Raw genomic sequence first — 26169 nt, 5'->3', positions numbered from 1 at the left:
CCCGGACAGCGATCTGCTAGCCAGCGACCCTCTCTGCGGCACAAACCAGACCGTCTGTGACACAGGAACAGGCACCAGTGGCAGGGGAGGCAGTGGGACCTCTGGTCTAGCCTCGCCTTGTGCGGCCACAACTAGTCGGGACGTCCACCCATCGGGAGTGCAGATAACACACAGGCGCCAGCCTTGGTGATGCTCAATGATGCAGGCACCCAGTTCAGCCAGCAGCTAAAACCATTATCCCAAACAGGTGCAACCAACCGGAACTGTCGTGGAGCTGGTGATGCCAGCAGACGTGGCATCAGATACATCAGTTGAAGGAGGGTCTGTGGTTGGCATCCAGGTAGCAGCTCTGCCAGGCTCTTGTCCCCCACCGGAGTGAAATGTTGCAAACTCAAAAAAACTCTCAAAAACAATTTCAGGGAACATACCAGATACATACTTCTGCATCTGAGTTTTAAACATCCGAACTAGGCATTTAGCCTCGCAGTTAGATTGAGGATGAAACGGGGTAGCTGTGAGATGGTGAACACCACCATCCTGACAAAAAGATGTAAATTCTCGAGAAACAGCTTGAGGGATCGTTGTCAGTAACCATGGTATAAGAAAGTTCCTTAGTTGCAAAAATCTTAGTCAGGGCCGAAATTGTGGCCGCTGCGGACATGAATGGACAAAGCACCTTGTAGGGGAAATTCGGGATAGGCTACCAGTACAATGAGCCAATAGCTATTTAGGAATGGCCCACCAAAATCAACCTGTAGATGCTCCCAGGGGTGCTGCGGAGTTTGCCAGGTGAAAAGAGATGCCCGCAAGGCCACCTGTTTCTGAACGCAGCGAGGCAAGTAGTGATACACTGTGTAATGACTCCATCTATGGCCAGCCTATACATATGCTAGTGAGCCAAAACTTTGGCGCGAGAGGTCCTCTGTGACCGACATGCAGAAACTGCAGTACACTATGACTTACGGAAGCAGAAATCGCAACCCAGGGGGCAGCATCCTCTGTAGCTAACAAAAGAACCCCATCAAACACAGAATGGCAGTGCTGGAGGCAGAAGGAATTATGCAAAGGATTAGAGACATAGCTTGGGGGGTTTCCCTGCCAACTGTGGTGCACAAAAGGGAGGACTCGACTAAGTACAGGATCCACAGCAACGGCTGATGCTATCGTGGCACTAGAGATGGGAAAAACCATCAACTGCGTTCTGGTTCTCAGTATCTAAATAGAAACAAAGTAACTTGTCCTGAATGAACGCCGGGTCTAGACTGGCCAGAACACAAGATAAGGCATTGGCTTGTTGCATTTGTCAGCCGGTAGTGTATCTGATAATGATAGTAGAAGAAGAGGAGAGCCCAACACTGCAAACGATGCTATGCCTTGTCCAGCATGGAGGCCGAATGGTGGAAAAGAGCAACCAGTGGCTTGTGATTCATGATTAAATGGAACTTAGAAACATACAAGATGATGTCAAATTTCTTGAGGGTGAACACTATAGCAAAGCCTCCTTTTCAATCTGAGAATACTGCTGCTGAGCAGGTCTTAAAGTCTTAGAAGTGTAAGCAATAGGCCATTCAGACCCATCCCCATATTTGTGTGCCAACAATGCGCCGAAAGGCATCTGTAGCAAACATGAAATGCTGGCCCAAGTGAAAAGTGGCCAGGCATGGGGCAGATTGAAGCTTATATTTAAGGAAAGTGAATGCTCAGTTACAAGCTGGGGACCAGAAAAAGGCACATTTTTATGCAAAAGTGCATGCAGTGGCTGAGAAACAGTGGATGCATTTAGTAAAAACTTACGGTAGTATGAAACTTTACCGAGAAATTGCTGCAGCTCCTTAATGGAGATCGCCTGCAGCAAAGCCACAATTGCATCAGCATGGTGGTGCAACAACTTAACCTGTGTGTGAGAACCCTCGAAACATAGGTACTCAATTGACAAGTGAGAAAATTGAGATTGGCAAGTTTGCATTTGATACCCACAGATTGCAAAACAGAGAACAGTGATTGGAGATGGCTAAGGTGGGCTTCGGTGGAAAAACCCAAAACTATATCTTAGAGATATTTGATGCAGCAGATACAGACAGCAAACGGCAAGCGTTGATATTGATATAGGCCGAAGGTGTATTGACAACGAGAAGCCACCTAGTGGCCTCGTCCAAGGAGAACTGGAGGTATGTTTCTGACACATCAGTCTTGGAAAAGTAGTGCCACACAACAATTTTGCGAGCAACTCATCAGTGTGGGACAAAGGGTATGTATCATGGATTGTGCATTGATCGTGACACTGAATCGCCACAGGGGCGGAGCTCATCCATCGGCTTCTTAATGATGACCAGTTGTGTCTCTCATTCACTGGAAGAAATAGGCTGAATGACACTGAGTGATGTCAAATGGTCTAATTCAGCCTTCAAACAGTCACGCAATGTGGCAGGTACCTGTTGGCCCGAAAAAAAGAGGGTACATGACACTTTCATGGTAATGTGGACCTGAAAACTTATCCCAGGGGAAAACAGAGGCGGAAACTCAGCGCAGAGGGACTCCATTTGCTGATACATGATGAGAGAGCAAACAATACATTCGTAAGAGATTGGAGTGGAAAACTGACCTAGAAACGGAATCTGCTGTTCATTGTATCTAACCAACGTCCGTGAAACATGTGAGGAGAGGAGAGCCCAAGTCTATGTATGTTTGTACGTTTAGTAAAGTCACTGCAGCTCCTGTGTCCATTTGCATTTTTAGCAGTTTATAAAAAATGCGCAAGTCAATGAACAATTTATTTGGGAAAACAGTCATTGTAGAGATACAGTTTATATCCTTCGGTACTATTGTATCTGTCACATTTGAAGAGGAGCTACAAACCGATGAATTGTGGCCTTTCTTTTGAAACTTGTTGCAAACTACCCAACACTTAGGGCATGCAGTGTGCTTGTGTTGGACGAAGCTGTACAGGCAAGACAGAAGAGGGGCACGTGGCCACTGCTGTAACGCAGCTGTTGCTGCTGTAGCCATAACCAATGCGACACTGATACAAAGGTTGTACTGCTGCAAAAGCTTCCCTGCCTCCTGAATACTTGCAGTGTGCCTAACAGGGACTGACTGAGCACCTTCTGAAACCTCCCCCCACACAGCAATCTGATCACCTGCGGCCCGTGACACTTCAAAGGACTGTACTGTGTTGAGCACATCAATAAGTGCCAGATTCTCGCATTGAAATGTTTTTCATGGACTTCCCTATCTGGGGCCAGATGACTAATATCATGCTGCGTGTGATCAGCTTAGGATTCATGATGGGTACTAGGGACAAATTTACGATGATGGCTCAACTCGTGTAATTCTGCAGTCCAGGCTTTGTAAGATTGGTTTGGGCATTTCTGACTGTGGTAAAATTGTACATGCATCACAATGCCCCGCGTTCTGTCACAGTAATAGATTGAGAGAAGCTTGCACATTTTGTCAGATGATAAGCCGGCCAGTTCTTGCAAAGACACATGTTGCCGTAATAACTGATATGTGCCAGGCAAAAGCCAGGAAAGAAAGAAAGAAAGAAAGCATCACCCACCTGGAAAACCTGGATGTATTGATCTAACCATGTTTCGTAGGAGTCCCAATCTTCAGCCAGTTCATTATATGCCGGAAATGGTGATGGTTGCACTGACTGGAGAGTAACCTGCTGTGAACATGCAAGTGCCACTTGATCAAGAGCAGTAGCAATAGCTTGACGATGTTCTGTGAAAGCTTGCTGCTGGGCAATGAGTTGTTCAGTATTTCTTCCATTGAGATGTTTGTTGGATGACTTGGCACTGGCACTAACATGCAGAGGAAACGTAACCCTCACCTGTTGCCATTTTGTTATAGCAAGAACAAACACAACTTATGGAACATGGTATTTTGTTGAGCAACACATAAGGTACAGGTTGTGCATAGCACTGAACACATTGACTGGATGACAGTAATACAGCATAAAGAATAGGCGAAGCACCCTTTTGCAATCACTTACATAATGCTGTTTCTTTGATGACCCGTCAGAGCATGCCAGGGGGCCAACCCAGATGGTCTGTGTAAGTGGGCCTGTGAACTTTATGGACGCACACTGTCCGAAATTGGACGTGTCACGAATGAAGGTACATCATACAGTGTCTGAGACTGAGAGCACTAGTGCCTTGCAACAAACTTTAAACATAATTTAAAATATTTTCTAAACTTTTTCTCCTTTATACTCTTAATGTGAAATATTTACCACATCAACTCATTTGTAAAGTAAGTTGAAGCTGTTTTATGCATGAGAGCACAATTCTGTAAAGAATTGGGGTTTTACTGATTGTTCTCTAAGCCGAGAGTCATCTAGTTATATGGTGCAACCCCAAAGCTCAATTTGGAATCCAAACCACAGCACAAATTGATTTTTTTTCACATAGACAAAACATTGTCAGACATAAGTTTGTTAGTGGCCAGGAAAGGTCTTGAGAACAACTTGGAACAGACAATGGGTCTTTGCATTTTTAGCTTGATGCTTGTCCAGACTGCAGCTAACTTACATTTTGATAAAGTAACCAACAAGAAATTGTTCTAGTTTCTGAAAACAGGTCATCATCATCATAAGTAGTAATATTTACAAAATAGTTCCTAATTTTAAAAGTTTTTAATCAGCGTTATGTCCTCTTTATCGTAAAGACAAATTGACTGATAGGCTCATCAATCTCATTGTTGAAATTTGCTGTTAATTCTTATTTTTGGTGGGACTAAGGCTGTATGAGGAATGGGGAAACTGGACTTGCATATTTTGACAACTTGTTTCCTAAACAACATAAATTTCGTTCTGATTTGTACCTTCAACAATTCCTGCTTTGAAACAGATCAAACTATAAGTGTATGTGCTTGTTCAGTAAAACAACATATTTGATAAATTCTCTTGTCTTTTAGCAGCTCGAAATTATTCTAGTGTGTTTGCCAATGTTTGGATTCTATGCTGTCCTGAAGTCCACAAATGCAGTTAGTGGTTTGTTTGATATTTTGAATCAAAATAATGTTTTAAGATTAAGAGCAGGCTCTTTGTGTGGTCTCCTCCTTCAAAATTCTGCTTGAAGTATTCCACCCAAGTTTTTGAATATACGTCTTTCTGTATGCCTCCCATATTTTCAGTATTACCACATTGTTTTTCTTAGTCTAGCCTACATTCAGCAATGTGGTGTGAATGATAAAACAAACTGGTCTATACAGTGTGAACCAAAGTTCCACCAACACTTACAGAGGTTGTTAATGGATACTTTCTGACTGTTTGAGTCTAAGGGACCCACAGCCTGTGGCAGCTCATTACAAAATAATAATAATAATAATAATAATAATAATAATGTCCTTATGATTTATTCAGTTTGTTAGCACAATTACTCTTGTTTCTGTGTTAATACCTTCACAGCCGTGAATAATATATCCTCCATCCTGCCCCACAGATCTTGTGTGTGTGTGTGTGTGTGTGTGTGTGTGTGTGTGTGTGTGTGCGCGTATGTGTGGTTCACAAGGGGCCCCAAGCTATTGCAGCCTTTCTTTTCTCCTGGGCTGCATTCCTTCCCCATATCCACTCCTTCCCACCCTACCTCCTCCCCCTGAATGCACCCTCCCTCTTTCTCCCTTGGTATTTCCCTTTTTGACAACCTAGCTATTCCCTTGGTTCTGCTATTCCTTTTTGGTTTTGAGTCTTATACTTCCATTTCCCTTGTTTTTCTGGCATTTCCCGGTCCCCTGTGGGGTTTGACCTTTCTTACTAAATTCTGTTTCTGAGTGTGAGCCATTGGGGGAAGAACTCCCTCCCTAACGTCTCTGGTGACGACTTCCTCTCCCCCCATCCTCACCCTCTTTCCACGCTTCCCTCCCTAGCGTAGACCCCCACCCCTCACCTCTGCAATGCATCACCAGCACTTGTAGCCAGTCCATGTGGTGGGGCTGTTATGTACCCAACTACCCATCTGGCTGAGATCACACTTCCGATACCCGGACTGCCATTGCCAAGTGTTCGCTAGGAGTGGTTGCTTATCTTTTTGGGGCATCAGAACTCCTAGCAGTGACTGTCATGCCAGGCAGCCCTTACTAAGGTAAGGGCTGCCTGGAGGGAGGCCAGGCCTGCAGGCTTGCATATAACCCTGTCCCCGTTACTAGGTTTATTCCATGACAGGAGGGGAAACTTTCGCCGCTGCCAAGTCCTCTTTTCTGTAGAAAATATCTAAGGTAAGTGTGACGGATTTGAATCACTTAGTAGAATGCAATCTGGTTCCCTACTGACCAAAACTTCTTCTGCCAGTCCCTCCCTCCATCCTTCTCCTTGGGGATTTTAATGCCCATAACCCCCCCCATGAACCATGGACCTTGCCGTTGGTGGGGAGGCTTGCGTGCCTCAGCGATACAGATAGCTGTACCGTAGGTGCAACCACAACGGAGGGGTATCTGTTGAGAGGCCAGACAAACGTGTGGTTCCTGAAGAGGGGCAGCAGCCTTTTCAGTAGTTGCAAGGGCGACAGTCTGGATGATTGACTGATCTGGCCTTGTAACAATAACCAAAACGGCCTTGCTGTGCTGGTACTGCGAACGGCTGAAAGGAAGGGGAAACTACAGCCGTAATTTTTCCCGAGGGCATGCAGCTTTACTGTATGATTACATGATGATGGCGTCCTCTTGGGTAAAATATTCCGGAGGTAAAATAGTCCCCCATTCGGATCTCCGGGCGGGGACTACTCAAGAGGATGTCGTTATCAGGAGAAAGAAAACTGGCATTCTACGGATCGGAGCGTGGAATGTTAGATCCCTTAATCGGGCAGGTAGGTTAGAAAATTTAAAAAGGGAAATGGATAGGTTGAAGTTAGATATACTGGGAATTAGTGAAGTTCGGTGGCAGGAGGAACAAGACTTCTGGTCAGGTGACTACAGGGTTATAAACACAAAATCAAATAGGCGTAATGCAGGAGTAGGTTTAATAATGAATAGGAAAATAGGAATGCGGGTAAGCTACTACAAACAGCATAGTGAACGCATTATTGTGGCCAAGATAGACACGAAGCCCACACCTACTACAGTAGTACAAGTTTATATGCCAACTAGCTCTGCAGATGACGAAGAAATTGAAGAAATGTATGATGAAATAAAAGAAATTACTCAGATTGTGAAGGGAGACGAAAATTTAATAGTCATGGGTGACTGGAATTCGAGTGTAGGAAGAGGGAGAGAAGGAAACATAGTAGGTGAATATGGATTGGGGGACAGAAATGAAAGAGGAAGCCGCCTGGTAGAATTTTGCACAGAGCACAACATAATCATAACTAACACTTGGTTTAAGAATCATGAAAGAAGGTTGTATACATGGAAGAACCCTGGAGATACTAAAAGGTTTCAGATAGATTATATAATGGTAAGACAGAGATTTAGGAACCAGGCTTTAAATTGTAAGGCATTTCCAGGGGCAGATGTGGACTCTGACCACAATGTATTGGTTATGACCTGCAGATTAAAACTGAAGAAACTGCAAAAGGTGGGAATTTAAGGAGATGGGACCTGGATAAACTAAAAGAACCAGAGGTTATACAGAGATTCAGGGAGAGCATAAGGGAGCAATTGACAGGAATGGGGGAAAGAAATACAGTAGAAGAAGAATGGGTAGCTTTGAGGGATAAAGTAGTGAAGGCAGCAGAGGATCAAGTAGGTAAAAAGATGAGGGCTAGCAGAAATCCTTGGGTAACAGAAGAAATATTGAATTTAATTGATGAAAGGAGAAAATATAAAAATGCAGTAAGTGAAACAGGCAAAAAGGAATACAAACGTCTCAAAAATGAGATCGACAGGAAGTGCAAAATGGCTAAGCAGGGATGGCTAGAGGACAAATGTAAGGATGTAGAGGCCTATCTCACTAGGGGTAAGATAGATACCGCCTACAGGAAAATTAAAGAGACCTTTGGAGATAAGAGAACGACTTGTATGAATATCAAGAGCTCAGATGGAAACCCAGTTCTAAGCAAAGAAGGGAAAGCAGAAAGGTGGAAGGAATGTATAGAGGGTCTATACAAGGGCGATGTACTTGAGGACAATATTATGGAAATGGAAGAGGATGTAGATGAAGATGAAATGGGAGATACGATACTGCGTGAAGAGTTTGACAGAGCACTGAAAGACCTGAGTCAAAACATGGCCCCCGGAGTAGACAATATTCCATTGGAACTACTGACGGCCATGGGAGATCCAGTCATGACAAAACTCTACCATCTGGTGAGCAAGATGTATGAAACAGGCGAAATACCCTCAGACTTCAAGAAGAATATAATAATTCCAATCCCAAAGAAAGCAGGTGTTGACAGATGTGAAAATTACCGAACTATCAGCTTAATAAGTCACAGCTGCAAAATACTAACATGAATTCTTTACAGACGAATGGAAAAACTAGTAGAAGCCAACCTCGGGGAAGATCAGTTTGGATTCCGTAGAAACACTGGAACACGTGAGGCAATACTGACCTTACGACTTATCTTAGAAGAAAGATTAAGGAAAGGCAAACCTATGTTTCTAGCATTTGTAGACTTAGAGAAAGCTTTTGACAATGTTGACTGGAATACTCTCTTTCAAATTCTAAAGGTGGCAGGGGTAAAATACAGGGAGCGAAAGGCAATTTACAATTTGTACAGAAACCAGAGTCGAGGGACATGAAAGGGAAGCAGTGGTTGGGAAGGGAGTAAGACAGGGTTGTAGCCTCTCCCCGATGTTGTTCAATCTGTATATTGAGCAAGCAGTAAAGGAAACAAAAGAAAAATTCGGGGTAGGTATTAAAATTCATGGAGAAGAAATAAAATCTTTGAGGTTCGCCGATGACATTGTAATTCTGTCAGAGACAGCAAAGGACTTGGAAGAGCAGTTGAATGGAATGGACAGTGTCTTGAAAGGAGGATATAAGATGAACATCAACAAAAGCAAAACAAGGATAATGGAATGTAGTCTAATTAAGTTGGGTGATGCTGAGGGAATTAGATTAGGAAATGAGGCACTTAAAGTAGTAAAGGAGTTTTGCTATTTGGGGAGCAAAATAACTGATGATGGTCGAAGTAGAGAGGATATAAAATGTAGGCTGGCAATGGCAAGGAAAGCATTTCTGAAGAAGAGAAATTTGTTAACATCCAGTATTGATTTAAGTGTCAGGAAGTCATTTCTGAAAGTATTCGTATGGAGTGTATCCATGTATGGAAGTGAAACATGGACGATAAATAGTTTGGACAAGAAGAGAATAGAAGCTTTCGAAATGTGGTGCTACAGAAGAATGCTGAAGATTAGATGGGTAGATCACATAACTAATGAGGAGGTATTGAATAGGATTGGGGAGGAGAGAAGTTTGTGGCACAACTTGACCAGAAGAAGGGATCGGTTGGTAGGACATGTTCTGAGGCATCAAGGGATCACCAATTTAGTATTGGAGGGCAGCGTGGAGGGTAAAAATGGTAGAGGGAGACCAAGAGATGAATACACTAAGCAGATTCAGAAGGATGTAGGTTGCAGTAGGTACTGGGAGATGAAAAAGCTTGCACAGGATAGAGTAGCATGGAGAGCTGCATCAAACCAGTCTCAGGACTGAAGACCACAACAACAACAACAACAACAACAACAACCACCCTCTGTGGGGTGATACTGTGACCACTGACCAAGACAGGACTGTTGAAAACCTGATGGCAGGGCTTGATCTTTGACTCCTCAACAGTGGTGTCCACACACACTTTAGTGTCACAGACAGCACTTTCTTGGCCATTGATCTTTCCATCTGTAGCTCTGGATTCCTCCCTTCCATTCAGTGGGGAGCTCATGACAATTTGTGTGACAGCGATTGTTTTCCGATCGCCTTATCTGGTCTTCACCATCACTCGCCTAGAGGCCCTCCTAGGTTGCCATTTACTAACGTGGATTGGGATGCCTTTTCTTTGGCTGCCATCCCAGCTGTTTCACCACATAACGGCACTGAGTGTCCTTAAGGAGTTTGAATGAGGCCATCCTTTGAGCAGCTGCTTTGGATATTCCTTCTTCCTCAGATTTATGTTGACGTATGTCTGTCACTTGGTGGACCCCCACAAAATTGCCGGTTGCTAAAGACCGCTGTTCTGCCCTCCAACACAACAAACGGCATCCGTCTCTTGAGCACCACCTTGCTTTTAGACAGCGTCATGCTTGGGCCCATTATCTTAGAAACTAGAAATGGGTTTATTGGGAATGATATGTCACTGCCACAGGGCCGAAGACTCCCTCTTCGCAGATTTAGGCAAAGATCAGGCACATTTTTGGCCTCCGTTGTCCTACAGGCATCCCAGGAATTTCCCTGAATGGTATTATCCTCACCAGTCGGGGCTCTATCACTGAGCATTTTGCTTGGCATTTTGCCGAGGCCTCAACATTGATCCACTATCCACCCATGTTCAGTTTCTCAAACACAGTCTGGAATGACTTCCTTTATCTTCACTTCCCCTCTGCCTGGAATTTTATAACACTCCATTTAGCGTGTAGAAATTCGCCAGCACCGTTGCACTCCGCTCTGACATGGCTCCTGGACCACATGGAACGTCTCAACACTTATTGATGGCTTGCCAGTGCCATATACCTGCCTTTTTTAACCATCTCTGGACCAAGGGGAATTTCCTTACCCGTGGTGAAAAAGTGTCGTTATTCTAGTTGTGAAATTTGGTTAACGACCTCTTCAGATGGAGAGCTGTTGTCCAATCTGTTTAACCAATGTCCTTTGCAAGGTACTGGAACATATGATAAGTCGAAGGCTGTGTTGGGTCCATGAATCCTGGGACCTTTTGGCTTCCACTCAGGGTGGTTTTTGCTGACGGCACTCAACTGCAGGTGATTTAATCCCCCTGATGTCTGCTGTCCATAAGGCTTCTGCCTGACATCAACACCTTGTTGCAATCTTCTTCGATCTATGTAAAGCTTATGATACCACATGGCACCAAGACATCCTTGCAATCTTATATGAGTGGGGCCTCTGTGACCTGCTCCAGATTTTTATCTGGAACTTTCTTTCATCTCACTCATTTCAGGTACATGTTGACACCTCCCATCTGCAGGAGACTGGGGTTCCGCAGGATTCTGTTTTGAGCGTCCCTCTCTTGTTACGTCTCTGTGGTCTGCTGGTAGCTGTGGGGCCTCTTTGTATGTCGATGATTTTTCATTTATTTTTGTTTGTCTGCGATGGGCGTTGCTGAGTGCAGACTGCAGAGAGCAATACACTGAGTGCAGTCTTGGGCTTTCTACCCTGGCTTCCATATTGCAACTGCCAATACCTGTATTATGCATTTCTGTCATCGGTATACAGTCTGTCCCCATCTGAATCTGTAACTTGATTGCCAGGCCCTCAGTGTGGTGGACTCTTTGTTTTTTGGGACTTGGTTTTGATGCCCGGCTGATGTGGCTTCCCCATCTTCAACTAAAGTGAATATGGTGGTCGCACTTCAGTACTTTTCGATGCCTCAGCAGCATCAATTGGGGTGTGCACTGCTCTACTCTGATACGGCTCTACATAACATTGATTCAGTCCTGTTTAGATTATGGGAGTCTCGTGTATGGCTCGGCATCACCTTTGATATTACAGATTCTGGTCCAGATACACCATTGTGGGATACGATTGGCAACTGGTGCTTTTCAGACAATGACCATGATTAGCTTCCTAGTGGAGGTAGGGATTCCACTGTTGGAGGTTCTGTGCCATCATCATTTGATGACTTGGCATTATGCATCCACTGTTTCCTGGAACACCCGAACTACCATCTCCTCTTTCCAGATACGGACATGTACCTCCCGCAATGGCAGCCCATGTCTAGGGTTTTTCTCCATTCTTGGCATGTTTCGGGGTTCATAAGTAATCTGTACTGATGGTTGCTGGTGATGTTGGCTTTGATTAAGTTCATGCAGGATGTAATTAACTCTGCTCCTTGCCTGATGGCCACTATGTTTTCACTGTGGTGTTGGTAGCCATCTATCGTGCTCTTGAGCATATCCGTTCCTGCACCAGTGAGTCCTTCGTCATCTGTAGCTACTCTTTGAGCAGTTTACAAGATCTTGACCAGTGTTACTCTCGATGTCCCTTGGTCCTGACTATGCAGTATTCTCATTTTTCCCTCAAACAGTGTGTCACATTGGCATCCTGGAGAATTAACTTGTTGACAAATTGGCTACCGGCAAGCCACCTCTTGAAATCGGTATTTCGGAATGGGACCTTAGAATGGTATTACACCTTAAAGTTCTAATGATTTGGTGCATGGAATGGCACACTCTGACTTTGCTGAACACATTATGGCAATAAAGGAGACCATGAATTTGTGAAGATCCTCCAGGCGGTCTCTTCCAGGGACTCCATCATTTTTTTTGTTGGCTGCGCATCAACTATACTTGGCTGACTCATGGTCATCTCCTCCATACAAGGATCTGCCCCACTGTCATTGTGGTGCCCACTTGCCCACTTGACAGTTGTTGACATTTTGCTGGACTGTCCTAATCTAGCCGACCTGCTGCAGACCCTTAATCTTTCAGACTCGCTTCTGCCTTCGTGTGTGTTCTGTTTGACTGTGCGTTCTTCCTTTGTTTTCCTGTGTTCCTCTCACCCTGTCTGTATCGCTAGTTTTTCTGGGTGTTGTTGGGTTGGGGGTCTGTCCTCCATCACACTTTTTGCCCTTCGGGGGACCCTCTTATTTCCCCCTTTTCTTCTACCTTGTTCCTTTCTCTAGGCTTTGTTGACATTTGGTAGACCTTGGGGTTTTCTTTCCTTGGACGTTGCACACTAGGCCCTTCTTTAGTGTGCAGTTTGGTTGACTGTACTATTCTAGTTAGGGGGCGGGGACTGATGACCTCATAATTAAGTCTCTTTAATCATTGAACTAACCAACAATCGTACAGCACACAACACAGAGTAATGCCACAAACCTCAGATGAAACAGTGTGCTATGATTAACTGCCTTCACTGTACAAATAAAAAGATAGTCATTGTGCTGCGCTTCCATTGCATTCAGCGAACCAATGCACCAGGTGCATATCAGCCAATTCTTCATCACTAAACCTATCCATACAGTTGTGTACCTCTGTTAAGATACAGTTCACACTGGTGGAAAAACAAATGCAAAATGAAAGTGACCAGTACTGAATGCAAACTGGAAGGCTAAAAGTAAAACGAGTACTACTGTTGTTAACAACTGTGAGCAAGTGGAAACAAAACACATCGCGCATACCCTCTACATTTAAACTGTTGTGTCCTGTTTTCAGTGCAGTACAGATGCAAAGCCAATTGGGTGGAGAAACAAAATGCAATAACTTTTATAACGCGTTGCTGGAGATAGTGGTGGCCTTATACTGAAATCGTTCTTTTTCACTCTGTATTCTACTCTCACATCTTGGGAATGCTTGTAATTTGCTCACCTTTTATGGTCAGAGAATAAGCTGCCAAATCACATATGAGTCTCATTTTAGGTGACTTTGTTAACTGAATTGTTGGGTTTACCATTTGTTCTCCTACAACACTTACAGTATTCCAAGGACTTCATGAAGCTTAACCATGTTTATCCTCTTTAGTACATGTTCTAGGATTCATTATTGTTGCTAAAAATATGCAGAAGCACAACATTTCATCTAAAAAAATGATCTTTAGTTAATAATAATTTGTGCTCATTTTTAAAATTTTTACCACAGAGGGAAACTGTCTTAGGTTTCTGAGTAGATATTCTTAGATGAAACATTGTTTAGTACTCGCAAGTCAACTCTTGTCCAGTATTTTAGAAATCTTGTTGTATTGTTTGATGTAAGTAACAAATTGACATTTAATTTGTAGGATTATAATGACTGGGATATTGATAAATAATATCAGATATATATTTTTTGTCTAATTTCCTTCATCCCCTTCATTTCTGAAGTACTTGGTAAGTTCATTGTACATGCACAGTAATATTTCATCAGTAAAAAAATTTCTGTTTTCAGGTTGGCTGTGTATGTAACAATGCTGTGATACATTCTGACACACTTCTGGGTCAGCCAACAGAAGGTGCCCTGCTAGCAGCGGGCATGAAGGTGAAGTGCATTTACTCTGTTTAATTATTTTTTCTTCATTTTTAGTTACAAACGAGTGTAGTTATGTCTTTTCCAGGAAAAGGATTCATAGAAGGGACTGGTGGTATTCTTTCTTCATTTTATACCTTAAGTATGTGTAATAAAAAACTGCAATTTTAGGATTCTGATAAGACATTCGTATATCTACATCTACATTGACATCTACATGATTACTCTGCAATCCTCAGTTGGGCGCCTGTCACAGGGTTTATCAAACCACCTTAGAGAAGCACAAGCTTTTTTTTTTTTTTTTTTTTTTTTTTTAAGTGCATTATCTGAAAACTGCCTTGAGCAGTTCAACAGAGAAGTGACTCGTGGCGATAACATATTAGATCTTCTGGTGACAAACTGACCCGAACTATTTGAAACAGTTAATGCAGAACAAGGAATCAGCGATCATAAAGCGGTTACTGCATTGATGATTCCATCTGCAAATAGAAATATTAAAAAAGGTGGGAAGATTTTTCTGTTTAGCAAAAGTGACAAAAAGCAGATTTCAGAGTACTTGATGGCTCAACACAAAAGTTTTGTCTCAAGTACAGATAGTGTTGAGGATCAGTGGACAAAGTTGAAAACCACCGTACATTACGCATTAGATGAGTATGTGCCAAGCAAGATTGTAAGAGATGGAAAAGAGCCACCATGCTACAACAACAGAGTTAGAAAACTGCTGCGGAAGCAAAGGGAACTTAACAGCAAACATAAACATAGCCAAGGCCTTGCAGACAAACAAAAATTACGCAAAGCGAAATGTAGTGTGAGGAGGGCTATGAGAGAGGCATTCAAGGAATTCGAAAGTAAAGTTCTATGTACTGACTTGGCAGAAAATCCTAAGAAATTTTGGTCTTATGTCAAAGCGGTAGGTGGTACAAAACAAAATGTCCAGACGCTCTGTGACCAAAAGGTACTGAAACAGAGGATGATAGACTAAAGGCCGAAATACTAAATGTCTTTTTCCAAAACCGTTTCACAGAGGAAGATTGCACTGTAGTTCGCTCTCTAGATTGTTGCACAGATGACAAAATGGTAGATATCAAAATAGATGACAGAGGAATAGAAAAACAATTAAAATCGTTCAAAAGAGGAAAGGCCGCTGGACCTGATGGGATACCAGTTCGAACAGATGTGCAGAACTATAGACCTATATCTCTAATGTCGATCAGTTGTTGAATTTTGGAACACATATTATGTTCGAGTTAATGACTATCGTGGAGACTAGAAATCTACTCTGTAGGAATCAGCATGGGTTTCGAAAAAGACGGTCGTGTGAAACCCAGCTCGCGCTATTCGTCCACGAGACTCAGAGGGCCTTAGACACAGGTTCCCATGTAGATGCCGTGTTTCTTGACTTCCGCAAGGCATTCGATTCAGTTCCTCACAGTTGTTTAATGAACAAAGTAAGAGCATATGGACTATCAGACCAATTGTGTGATTGGATTGAAGAGTTCCTAGATAACAGAACGCAGCATGTCATTCTCAATGGAGAGAAGTCTTCTGAAGTAAGAGTGATTTCAGGTGTGCCGCAGGGGAGTGTCGTAGGACCATTGCTATTCACAATATACATAAATGACCTTGTGGATAACATCAGAAGTTCACTGAGGCTTTTTGAGGATGATGCTGTGGTATATCTAGAGGTTGTAACAATGGAAAATTGTACAGAAATGCAGGAGGATCTGCAACGAATTGACGCATGGTGCAGGGAATGGTAATTGAATCTCGATGTAGGCAAGTGTAATGTGCTGCAAATACATAGAAAGAAAGATCCTTTATCATTTAGCTACAATATAGCAGGTCAGCAACTGGAAGCAGTTAATTCCATAAATTATCTGGGAGTAGGCATTAGGAGTGGTTTAAAATGGAGTGATCATATAAAGTTGATCATCGGTGAAGCAGATGACTGACTGAGATTCATTGGAAGAATCCTAAGGAAATGCAATCCGAAAACAAAGGAAGTAGGTTACAGTACACTTGTTCACCCACTGCTTGAATATTGCTCACCAGTGTGGGATCCGTACCAAATAAGGTTGATAGAAGAGATAGAGAAGATCCAATGGAGAGCAGCGCGCTTCATTATAGGATCATTTAGTTATCGCGAAAACATTACGTAGATGATAGACTCCAGTGGAAGACTTTGCAGGAGAGATGCTCAGTAGCTTGGTACGGGCTTTTGTTGAAGTTTCAAGAACATACCTTCACCGAGGAGTCAAGCAATATATTGCTCCCTCCTACGTATATCTCGTGAAGAGACCATGAGGATAAAATCAGAGAGATTAGAGCCCACACAGAGGCATACTGACAATCCTTCTTTCCACAAACAATACAAGACTGGAACAGAAGGGAGAACCGATAGAGGTACTCGGAGTATCCTCTGCCACACACTGTCAGGTGGCTTGCGGAGTATGGATGTAGATGTAGAGATATTTCTCTACCATTCCATTCTCCGTGTGTGGGAAAAATGAACACTTAAATCTTTCTGTGCAAGCTCTGATTTATCCTATTTTCTTCTTCTTTCTTTCTTCGTGTGGGTCATCTAAGGACCACACACCAGTTTCAATGCTTTCTTCTTTGTTGTTGTTTCTTTTTCCTCCAGTATTCTTTCATATTTTCACTATGTATCCTTTTTCTCTCCTCGGATCATTTTGACCCCTGCCTTCTTCTTCCTCTTGCCTTGCAAGTCTTCCATTTTTAACACTTTCCTCTTGAAAGTCTCTCTTTCTGTTGCATCTTTTTCACTTATGTTGTTTCTTTGCAAATCTTTCCTAACTTCTTGAATCCAGGCTATTGTTGACTTCTTGCCCCAAAGATATTTAAAAATCTGTTTGGTGAACCTGTTGCTGTTCCTTCCGTATTAGTGTCCAAAAAATAGCAGTCTCCTCGTTCATAGTGTTTCATTTATGTTTTCCGTGTTGCGTATTTTATTATAATGATCACTCTTGAACAAAATATTTTCACACTCTGAGGAGGAAGCTGGCAACCGAAGTTTGATGAAAGCATTCTACTGCAACAAAAAATGCCTTTGGTTTAGTGATTGCCACCCAGATTCATGTACCATTTCTGTGGTGCTCTCTCCCCTATTTTGCAATAGTGTTAAATGAGCTGCCTTTCTTTGAACTTTTTCAATGTTCTCTGTCAATCCTTGCTCATGTGGATGCCACACCACACAACAGCACTCCAGAAGAGGACATACAAATGTAAGCACATTCTTTAATAGACCTGTTGTTGTAGCCTTTGGTTTGCTTTATCCACTACTTTATCTGTGTGATCACTCCAATGTAAGTTATCTGTAGTTGTAATCCCTAAGTATTTAGTCGAACTTACAGTCATTAGATTCATCTGATTTATCATGTAACTGAAATTAAGCAAAATTTGGTAGACTCTTGTTAATTCGAACCTCAGCAATAAATCAAATTTCTTGATAAAGCAAAATAGTTGTTCATTCTCTTGATTAAACATCAATAAATCAAAGAAATTGTGTAGGTCAGATAACAGACTCTCTACATACACACTATAGTTTGAAGTTAGCGCCTGTCAATACTCGGTAATTTGAATTGTTTTGTCATTCTTGTGTCATCTTTCAGTTCTGCATGACAGTCTTCTGCTTACTCAACAATGTGTAATGTACTGCAGTATATAGACCAGTTATAAAAATTGATTCTCACACAAAATGATGAGAATATTGGGGTCTTGGAAACTGGGGTGAAACAAAAAAAGCGTAGCAAAATCTTTTGAGTTTCCACCATCCTTACTTAAATAATCCTGAAGCAGAAACTATGGATTGCTGGAAACATATCACATGGAGGGATGAAGTGGACTCCCATCTGCAAGGAGAGTCAATGTAAAGGACAAAATATCCCTGTGAGGTGCTATATTATTAAGGAAAAGGCAGGAGTCATCCGCTGTTAATCTTCTAGCATAAATGGTACCTCTAGTAAGCAAGTATGGAGTGTAGCCATGTATGGAAGTGAAACATGGACGGTAAATAGTTTGGACAGGAAGAGACTAGAAGCTTTCGAAATGTGGTGCTACAGAAGAATGCTGAAGATTGGATGGATAGATCACATAACTAATGAGGAGGTATTGAATAGAATTGGGGAGAAGAGGAGTTTGTGGCACAACTTGACGAGAAGAAGGGATCAGTTGGTAGGACATGTTCTGAGGCATCAAGGGATCACAAATTTAGCATTGGAGGGCAGCGTGGAGGGTAAAAATCGTAGAGGGAGACCAAGAGATGAATACACTAAGCAGATTCAGAAGGATGTAGGTTGCAGTAGGTACTGGGAGATGAAGAAACTTGCACAGGATAGGGTAGCATGGAGAGCTGCATCAAACCAGTCTCAGGACTGAAGACCACAACAACAACATAGTAAGCAAGTTGCTTGCAAACTATAAGAAAAGACTGAATCATTTTTAAGATGACTGTGGAGAAAGCACAAGTTCTGATGACATTGTTTGGCATGGAAAAATGACCTAGAAAGCCTGCTGGCAAGTTGCAAACCATGTGACTTGTGCAGTACTGACAAAACTTCCTTTTCTACAAGCTTATAATCTTGGCCACACATTTATTTTTTAAAGATAAAAAATGTTGTTTGGAAATCATAGCAAAGATGTAGTAATGCCCTTGCTTGTAGTGAACATGGACAGGTCTGAGAAGCAAAAACCACTTTCGATAGTGAACTCTACTATCCCACAGGTCATTTCCTGTGGCCCACGAGCCTCAGCAAAGTCATGGATGACAGCAGAATAGGTCAAAGAGCAGCCATTGAACCTGGACAAAACATGGAAAATGGAAGTGAAAATGCACAGTTCACAATTACCCATTGGCTCTGGAAATATGGAATAAAATTTTTTCTGGTCAAGTGCCCTTCCAGAATTACTATCACTTGACTGGGAATTTGGAATTTTAAAACTTTGTACTGCAAAGCTTGTTGATCGTCATGCCATCTCTCCTGTCTCCCACCACTTCCCAAAGTCCCACCGTCCAGCCACAGAGGAGCATTCCACTTGTGACTCAGTACTACCCAAGACTGGAGCAACTGAATTACATTCTCTGCCAGGGTTTTGATTACCTCTTGTCGTGCCCTGAAATGAGAAATGTCCTACCCACTACCCTTCCCCATCCCTCCCACAGTGGTATTCCACTGTCCACCGAACCTACACAATATACTCGTCCATCCTTACACAAACCCTGCTCCCAATCTCTTACCTCATGGCTCATACCACTGTAATAGACCTAGATGCATGATCTATCCAATACATCCTCCCACCATCACCTCCTACTCCAGTCCCAGACACTTACATCACGTATCCCATCAAAGGCAGGCTACCTGTGAAACCAGTCATGTGGTCTACAAGCTAAGCTGTAACCACTGTGCTACATTCTGTGTAGGCATGACAACCAGCAAACTGCCTGTCCACATGAATGGCCACCGACAAACTGTGGCCAAGAAAAAAGTGGACCACCCTGTTGCTGAATACGCTGCCAAACATGATATCCTTCAGCTTTTCTGTATTGCAAGGTGGGAACTTCCCCTGCAATACATCCAACAGTCCCGTAACCCTCCTGGTCTCAACCTTCGTTAGTCACTGTCCTCACCCATACAGCCCCTTCCCTGTTCCCATTCCAGCATTACACAGCTGTCATTCCACCACCACACCTAGTCTTTTTATTTATCTCCTTTTCCGCTGTTTCCACCCTCCTCACCACCTCTACCCTGCCCTCCATCTAACCTGCAGCACTTCAGTGTCTGTCACTCCCACTTTACTATCCCTTCCCTTCCCTTCCCTTCCCTTCCCTTCCCTTCCCTTCCCTTCCCTTCCCTCCCCTCCCCTCCCCTCCCCTCCCCTCCCCTCCCTACCCTGGCCTCCTCCTTACACCCACCCAGTCGCCACTCCTATTGCGCACTGGTGCTGCTGCTTGCGGTGTGGTTTCAGTTGCCTGAGACTACAGTTGTGTGTGTGTGTGTGTGTGTGTGTGTGTGTGTGTGTGTTTCGATGAAGGTCAATGGCCGAAAGCTTTAATTGTGACAGACTTTTTGTCGTGCCTATCTGTGACTCCACATCACTGCCTTCTATTTGTTAGTTTTTAGTAAAGTTTTCTCTCAACAATGTAAACAAGTAAGTTGAATGTTGTACTGTTGCAATGGAATGTGCGGAACTATGGTGTCTTCATTCTTGAGTATATTAGTTTTTCTGTGTGCTGTGTTCTACTTTACTAATCACTGAATGAATAGGTTTCACTCTGAGGAGTGTTTATTAAAAATGTCTTTTCTGTTTTACCTTGCAGCATGGGATGTATGGAGTGGCAGACAAATATGTTAGACTCCAAGAGTACCCATTCAGTTCTGAACAGAAGATGATGGCTGTGAAATGTGTGCCTAAGTATGGTGATGTAAGTGCAAGAAATTATTTTGTGATATTCAGTGGTGATTTTCATGTGTATTTAATGTGAGAAATAAGGTCTACAATGACTAACTGTGCTTACCTTTTCAGAATAAAGAGGAGACATACTTTGTGAAAGGAGCTCTTGAGAAAGTTCTGCAGCAATGTACAAAATACTTAATAAATGGTACAGTACAACCCCTCAATGCCAAGAAAGAGCAGGAATATCTTGCTGAAGCATATGAGATTGGCAGAAAGGGTCTCAGAGGTAAGGTTTACTGGATGTGGCTTGGAGTGCCTTATGGATTAACAGAGAATTATTTTGAATACATTGAATGCAGGTGATGACTGAGAGGACTGTGGAGAATACTTAAGGAAAAAGCAAACAATTTTTATAATAGTATGTTTCTGTATCTTGCAATATTTTTGCAAATTATTTTTGTACATTTCATATAAAAAGCTGCATGTAATATTTGCAACAACAGATGTAAGTCACATACACAATGAGTGATTTTTGTGCTTTTCTTGCACAGGAGCAGGAAAAAAGTTTAAGAGTTGACAGTTGAGTTTCATTTCCCATCTGAACTCTGTAAACAGGAATCTCTGTCTTGTGTAACTGCTGTATGCTCGGAGTATATTATTAAGCTGAATTCTTAGCTTTTTGCCCCTTCTTTTTCTGTCTCAGTCCCAATCTTAACATATCATTTTGTCTGCTCATGCCTAGGGATTTGTTTTCATGGTTCTTCGTTCATGCATGTGAGCTCACTTTATTTGTACTTGTTGGAAAAATGCCATTGCCCCCCCTTCATCCTCTTGTCTCCTTGGAAACTGTTTACATTTAGTCTGTTAATATCCTTTGTCAATGGATAACTGTTTCACTTTAAGATTTTATGATGCAGTAACTTGTTAGTTAAGATTATTTTCTTACTGCTTCTCTAACTCCGAATACAGAACTTGCTTCTGCCGTGTGTATACCACATCCTCCTCCTTGCTTCCCATCTTGTTCTTTCTTAAGAGTTCAGAAGACTAGGGATACAACTTGAAAATAAAAAAAGTTCTGTATCTAATAGCACTGTTCCATTATTTCTGTTTCAGTGAACCACAAGTAAATTCTCCTCTTTTGTTCAAAATAATTTATGTTTTATAAACAAATGCAGTGTGTACAAAATTTTGTCATGTTTTCACCAAATTACAGTGATTCTGAGAAAATATCATTGTATGTCAGAACGAGACCTTTCATAAATTAACTGCTAAATTCTTTTCATAACTCTAATTAAAATTGTGCTCTATCTCTAATGACCTCAATGTAGATTGACTTAAAGTTTAACTGCTGTTCCATTTTCATTCTCGTTAAAGTAAGGTGCATTTCTAATGTGGCTGTCAGTAACTGTATTGTAATGACCTTTGACAGTTATGTGCTTATAAGTATTGTTTCAGATAACTGTGTAGTTGCTAAAATAAATGTTTTGTGCAATATTTTTGTGATAACTCTGTGTTAATTTAATGATATCATTCTGAATTTTTCCCAGTGATGGGAATGGCAAGAGGCAGTTCACTTCAAGATTTGGTGTACACTGGCCTAGTGGGCATCTGTGATCCACCCAGACCATTTGTACGAGAATCAATACAAACACTAGTGCAGTCTGGTGTGAAAGTAACGCTAGTAACAGGAGATGCACAGGAAACTGCAACTGCTATAGGTAAGAAAGTGCTCTAGCAAGAAGTCTTTAAAGTTATCTTACATTGTTTTAATTATTTTACTTTCACTGCCCCAAAAATTACAGCTTTCAGTCATGTAATTCTAGGTGCAGTGTTTATCCAAATGCTCATCATTTAAATAATTCCATATCTTCTGTTAAATGACTTAAATTATTTAAAAAGTTAAAGGCTAAACTCATAACAGATCAGTATGTGAGGAAAATGTTCTTGCTCCCTCTCAGAGATGATGCTGAAATCAGTGACACTTTGTTATATTGATATATGTTGCCCAAAATAGAAGTGTCAACTGGAACTGACAAATACTTTATGTGGATTTTTAAAGTAGATAAATCATGTGTTTCATTCACAAAGACTGACTGGAATACCAACCTGTCATAGAATTTTCATTTCAGATAGTTTATCACCATGGAATTCAATCCAAACATGGTGAATATTTATCAGAAGTGCTTTCCTTCTGTTTCAATGACCAAGAAATGTCTGGCACTCTTCAAGCATGCCATACTTGCAGATGATCCTCATCAAGGACATACCAAAACTGCAACCACAAAGGAAATTATTGATTAATTGCACAGTAGTGAAGTGGAATTTTAATGATGAAATAGCTGATGGCATGTACATGTCAGGAGATGAATTTTTTCAGCATCATGTAAATAATTCTCTCTGAGAAAATTTGGTGCTTGAAGAGTGCCTCATTTACAGAATGTTTACCAAAAACAATTGCAATAACACATTTATGAGCTGTGTTGTGATCATTTTAAAAAGAATCCCATCAAACTGTTAAGATGGATGAGGCATGAGTTGTGAAATAAAATCACTGGGTTGAAACTTAGTCTTACTTACACACACACACACACACACACACACACACACACACACAGATATGACCAGTCTCTGGTTGCCAACAGATTTTGTGTCTTACATCACTCACTGCCAGAGACTGTAATTGTGTGTGTGTGTGTGTGTGTGTGTGTTTTGTCTAATTCTGATGAAGTCATTTTTGACTGAAAGCTTACTTGTTTGACAGGCTTTTTGTTGTCCGTATCTGTGACTAAGCATCTCCACTATATGGTGAGCAGTAATCCATCCTTTTCATAAAATTGTCATTAGACTCAGTTTTTTGTATCCATACATCTCCACTCATGGACAGCTTGTTGTACACCATTTGCGTATTTTAATATCTTTTGTCTTAGTCTCCTTTGTTTTTTCAAAGTGTTTGTAATCTGATGATAGGCTTAAACAGATAATTAGTGACGATGTTCATAAACCCTATGCTTGAATATGAACTACTGAAGAATGTAACACAGTAGTTAAAGCACAGGGCTCACATTTAGGAGGAACATGGTCAAATCATCATCTGATGAACTGTTTTTAAGTTTTCTGTGATTTCCCTAAACAAGTTAACGCAAATGCTGTATTGGTTCCTTTGAAGAGGACCTGGCTGACTTCTGTTCTCATACTTGCCCAGTCCAAGTATGTGCTCTATTTTTAATTGCTTCATTGTCAACAGGAAATTAAATCCATTTCTCCATCTTCTTCCAAATTCAGCCAGTTTTATTTTTCTGAGTCAGTATTTGTAGAAGTGTGTTGTTATGCATCACATGCTTTCTTAGGTCACTTTCAAATGCTCATCTGTTTGTTTTTATGTAACATATGCTTCAGGAGGTAAAATCAAGGTGTATGGTTTACTGTTCCATGGTTGGAAAGTCAGTTGACAAAATTCTTTGCATTTTATCACCCATTGCCAGATTTCCCTGCACATGTCAGTAATGACCAAGCCTATTCCAGCAAAGATTGCCACATTGCAATATTAACACCTTCCTTCTGTGCTGCCTTGATATTCACAAGCCAGTGTTGTTTAAAGAGATGTTCACAATTATACAGATTCTTTCTAGAGATCTCTTCATGCTTCAGTAGCACCTTCTATAGAATAATTTATAGAACATAGTGACAGAAACATTCATAAAAGAGATTAGAAATAGATCCAATTAAGTTTGTGTGGTGTGGTAAATTCTCAGTTTTAACATCTAAATGCTTATATTTGCAAATATTGAACAGTATCTCTCTAGCTGGTAAATTGCGTAACTGTATTCTGGAATAAGATTTAATTCTTTGTTTGCAGCTTCAATGATTGGCCTAGATACTATCCACAGCCAGGTTCTGTCTGGAGATCAGATAGACTCAATGACTGATCATCAGCTGGAACAGATAGTGAACAGTGTTAGCGTGTTTTACAGAGTCACTCCACGCCACAAACTATGTATAGTTAAGGTAATTCAGATTGTGCAATATTTCTCACATTATTTATTTCTGCAGAAACTGCAAGCTTTATCATTTTATGTTGTTTGTGATCAGGCATTTCAGAGGAATGGCATGATTGTTGGAATGACAGGAGATGGAGTAAATGATGGCGTAGCTCTGAAGAAAGCTGACATTGGAATTGCAATGGGAAAGAATGGGACTGATGTGTGCAAAGAAGCAGCAGACATGATTCTTGTTGATGATGATTTTCACACCATTATGTAAGTAGCATTATATGTATTAAAAACTAGGATAAGTTAATTTCCTTGTGAACATATTTTTATGGAAATAGTACTTTAATGATGTACAGAAAATGAGATTTATCTGGAAAGACCATGAGCCATGTTGCTCTTAGTAAAGTTTTACTCAGGGGTGGTAGAAAAGTGGTTTCACATGATCAGTGGTATTTTCTTTTGTGTGAATATTTCTATTATAAGAAAATGGACGTAATATATGTGGAGCAGAGGTGCCCTTTAATATAGAATGCTTCTCTTAAAACCATCTTGGCCCTTTACTCATCTGAAAATCTTTTTTTTACAATTTATTGTTATTATTCATTTATTGCTCTAAAATGGGTGTTTGTGATGTGTGGTATTATACGTGATGAGTTCTAAACTTATTTTGTTTATATAAATTATTGAGTTCTATTATCAGTCATTTGTACTTTCCAGTACATTGAACTTTTTGCTTTTGGTATGGTTGCGTAAAAATGAGGCAAGTGTGATTCTGAAATATCCTGGCTGATTAAAACTGTTTGCTGGACTAAGAATCAAACCTAGGACCTATGCCATCTGTGGACAAGTGGTCTACCAATGGAGTTACCCAAGCACGACACATGACTTGGCCTCACAGCTTACATGTGCTGATACCTCTTCATCTGCCTTCCAAACTTCTCAAAGGTTCCAGGTTAGGGTCCTGATCCAGCACACAGCTCACATTTGCCAGGAAGTTTCATATCGGTGCGCAGTTCACTCCAGAATGAAAATTTATTCTGAAAACAGTCCCTTAAGTTTTGACTAAGCCATCTCTACACAATATCCTTCCTTCTAGGACCTTCCTGCAAGGTCTGTAGGGGAAATTCTGCAAAGTTTAAAAAATAGGAAATGAGGTACTGGTAGAAATAAAGCTTTGAGGGTGGGCTTTAAGTGGTGCTTTGCTGGCTCGATCAGTCGGGTGCTTGCTCATGATATACAAAACTCTCAGGTTTGAATCCTGATCCAGCACAGAGTTTTGCTGTGCTAGGAAGTTCCAAACTGGCACACACTTTGCTGCAAAGTCAAAACTCACTGTGGAAGGAGGATATCCATCAACATGTCCAGCTGTGGATTTTGATACATGTGAAAACTGTAGTTTTGACAAAAAATATGACATGGCTACATCCTGTTGAGATTAAAGTTTTTGAAGAGACAGTGGATGTGATATAAAGTGGAATAAAAGTAATGGGAGGAGTAATGGCCTTATAGTTGAGTTGTTGATAGTCACACAAATAGAACGAAAAAGTTTTTCAGGGGACATTGTATGTCCTATTCTGCCAATGTTAAATTATCGAAATTTGTGAACCAATATCTTGGAAAATTTTTAAGACACCAACTTACAATTTTCCATAATTATTGAATGCACCTTTCCAGATACACTGAACTAGAATTGTTACTAAAATTGTAGTAAAACATTGTT

The 26169-nt window shown here is 41.3% G+C and overlaps 1 protein-coding gene across 3 annotated transcripts in view; it reads left to right on the top strand.

The window, feature by feature from the left end:
• LOC124787856 (calcium-transporting ATPase type 2C member 1) overlaps nucleotides 1-26169 on the top strand; it is a 91337-nt gene that overhangs the window by 53848 nt on the left and 11320 nt on the right. For all 3 annotated transcript variants that reach the window (XM_047254818.1, XM_047254816.1, XM_047254817.1), the window contains exons 11-16: nucleotides 13972-14061; nucleotides 20384-20488; nucleotides 20590-20746; nucleotides 22008-22178; nucleotides 24317-24465; nucleotides 24550-24716. In XM_047254818.1, coding sequence (XP_047110774.1) covers nucleotides 13972-14061; nucleotides 20384-20488; nucleotides 20590-20746; nucleotides 22008-22178; nucleotides 24317-24465; nucleotides 24550-24716 — 839 coding nt within the window. The remainder of the gene's footprint in view (nucleotides 1-13971; nucleotides 14062-20383; nucleotides 20489-20589; nucleotides 20747-22007; nucleotides 22179-24316; nucleotides 24466-24549; nucleotides 24717-26169) is intronic.

The sequence above is a fragment of the Schistocerca piceifrons genome, chromosome 3 (genome assembly GCF_021461385.2).
Source record: "Schistocerca piceifrons isolate TAMUIC-IGC-003096 chromosome 3, iqSchPice1.1, whole genome shotgun sequence".
NCBI lineage: Eukaryota > Metazoa > Arthropoda > Insecta > Orthoptera > Acrididae > Schistocerca > Schistocerca piceifrons.
Note: the sequence above shows the minus strand (reverse complement) of the source record. Positions and strands in the feature narration are given on the sequence as shown.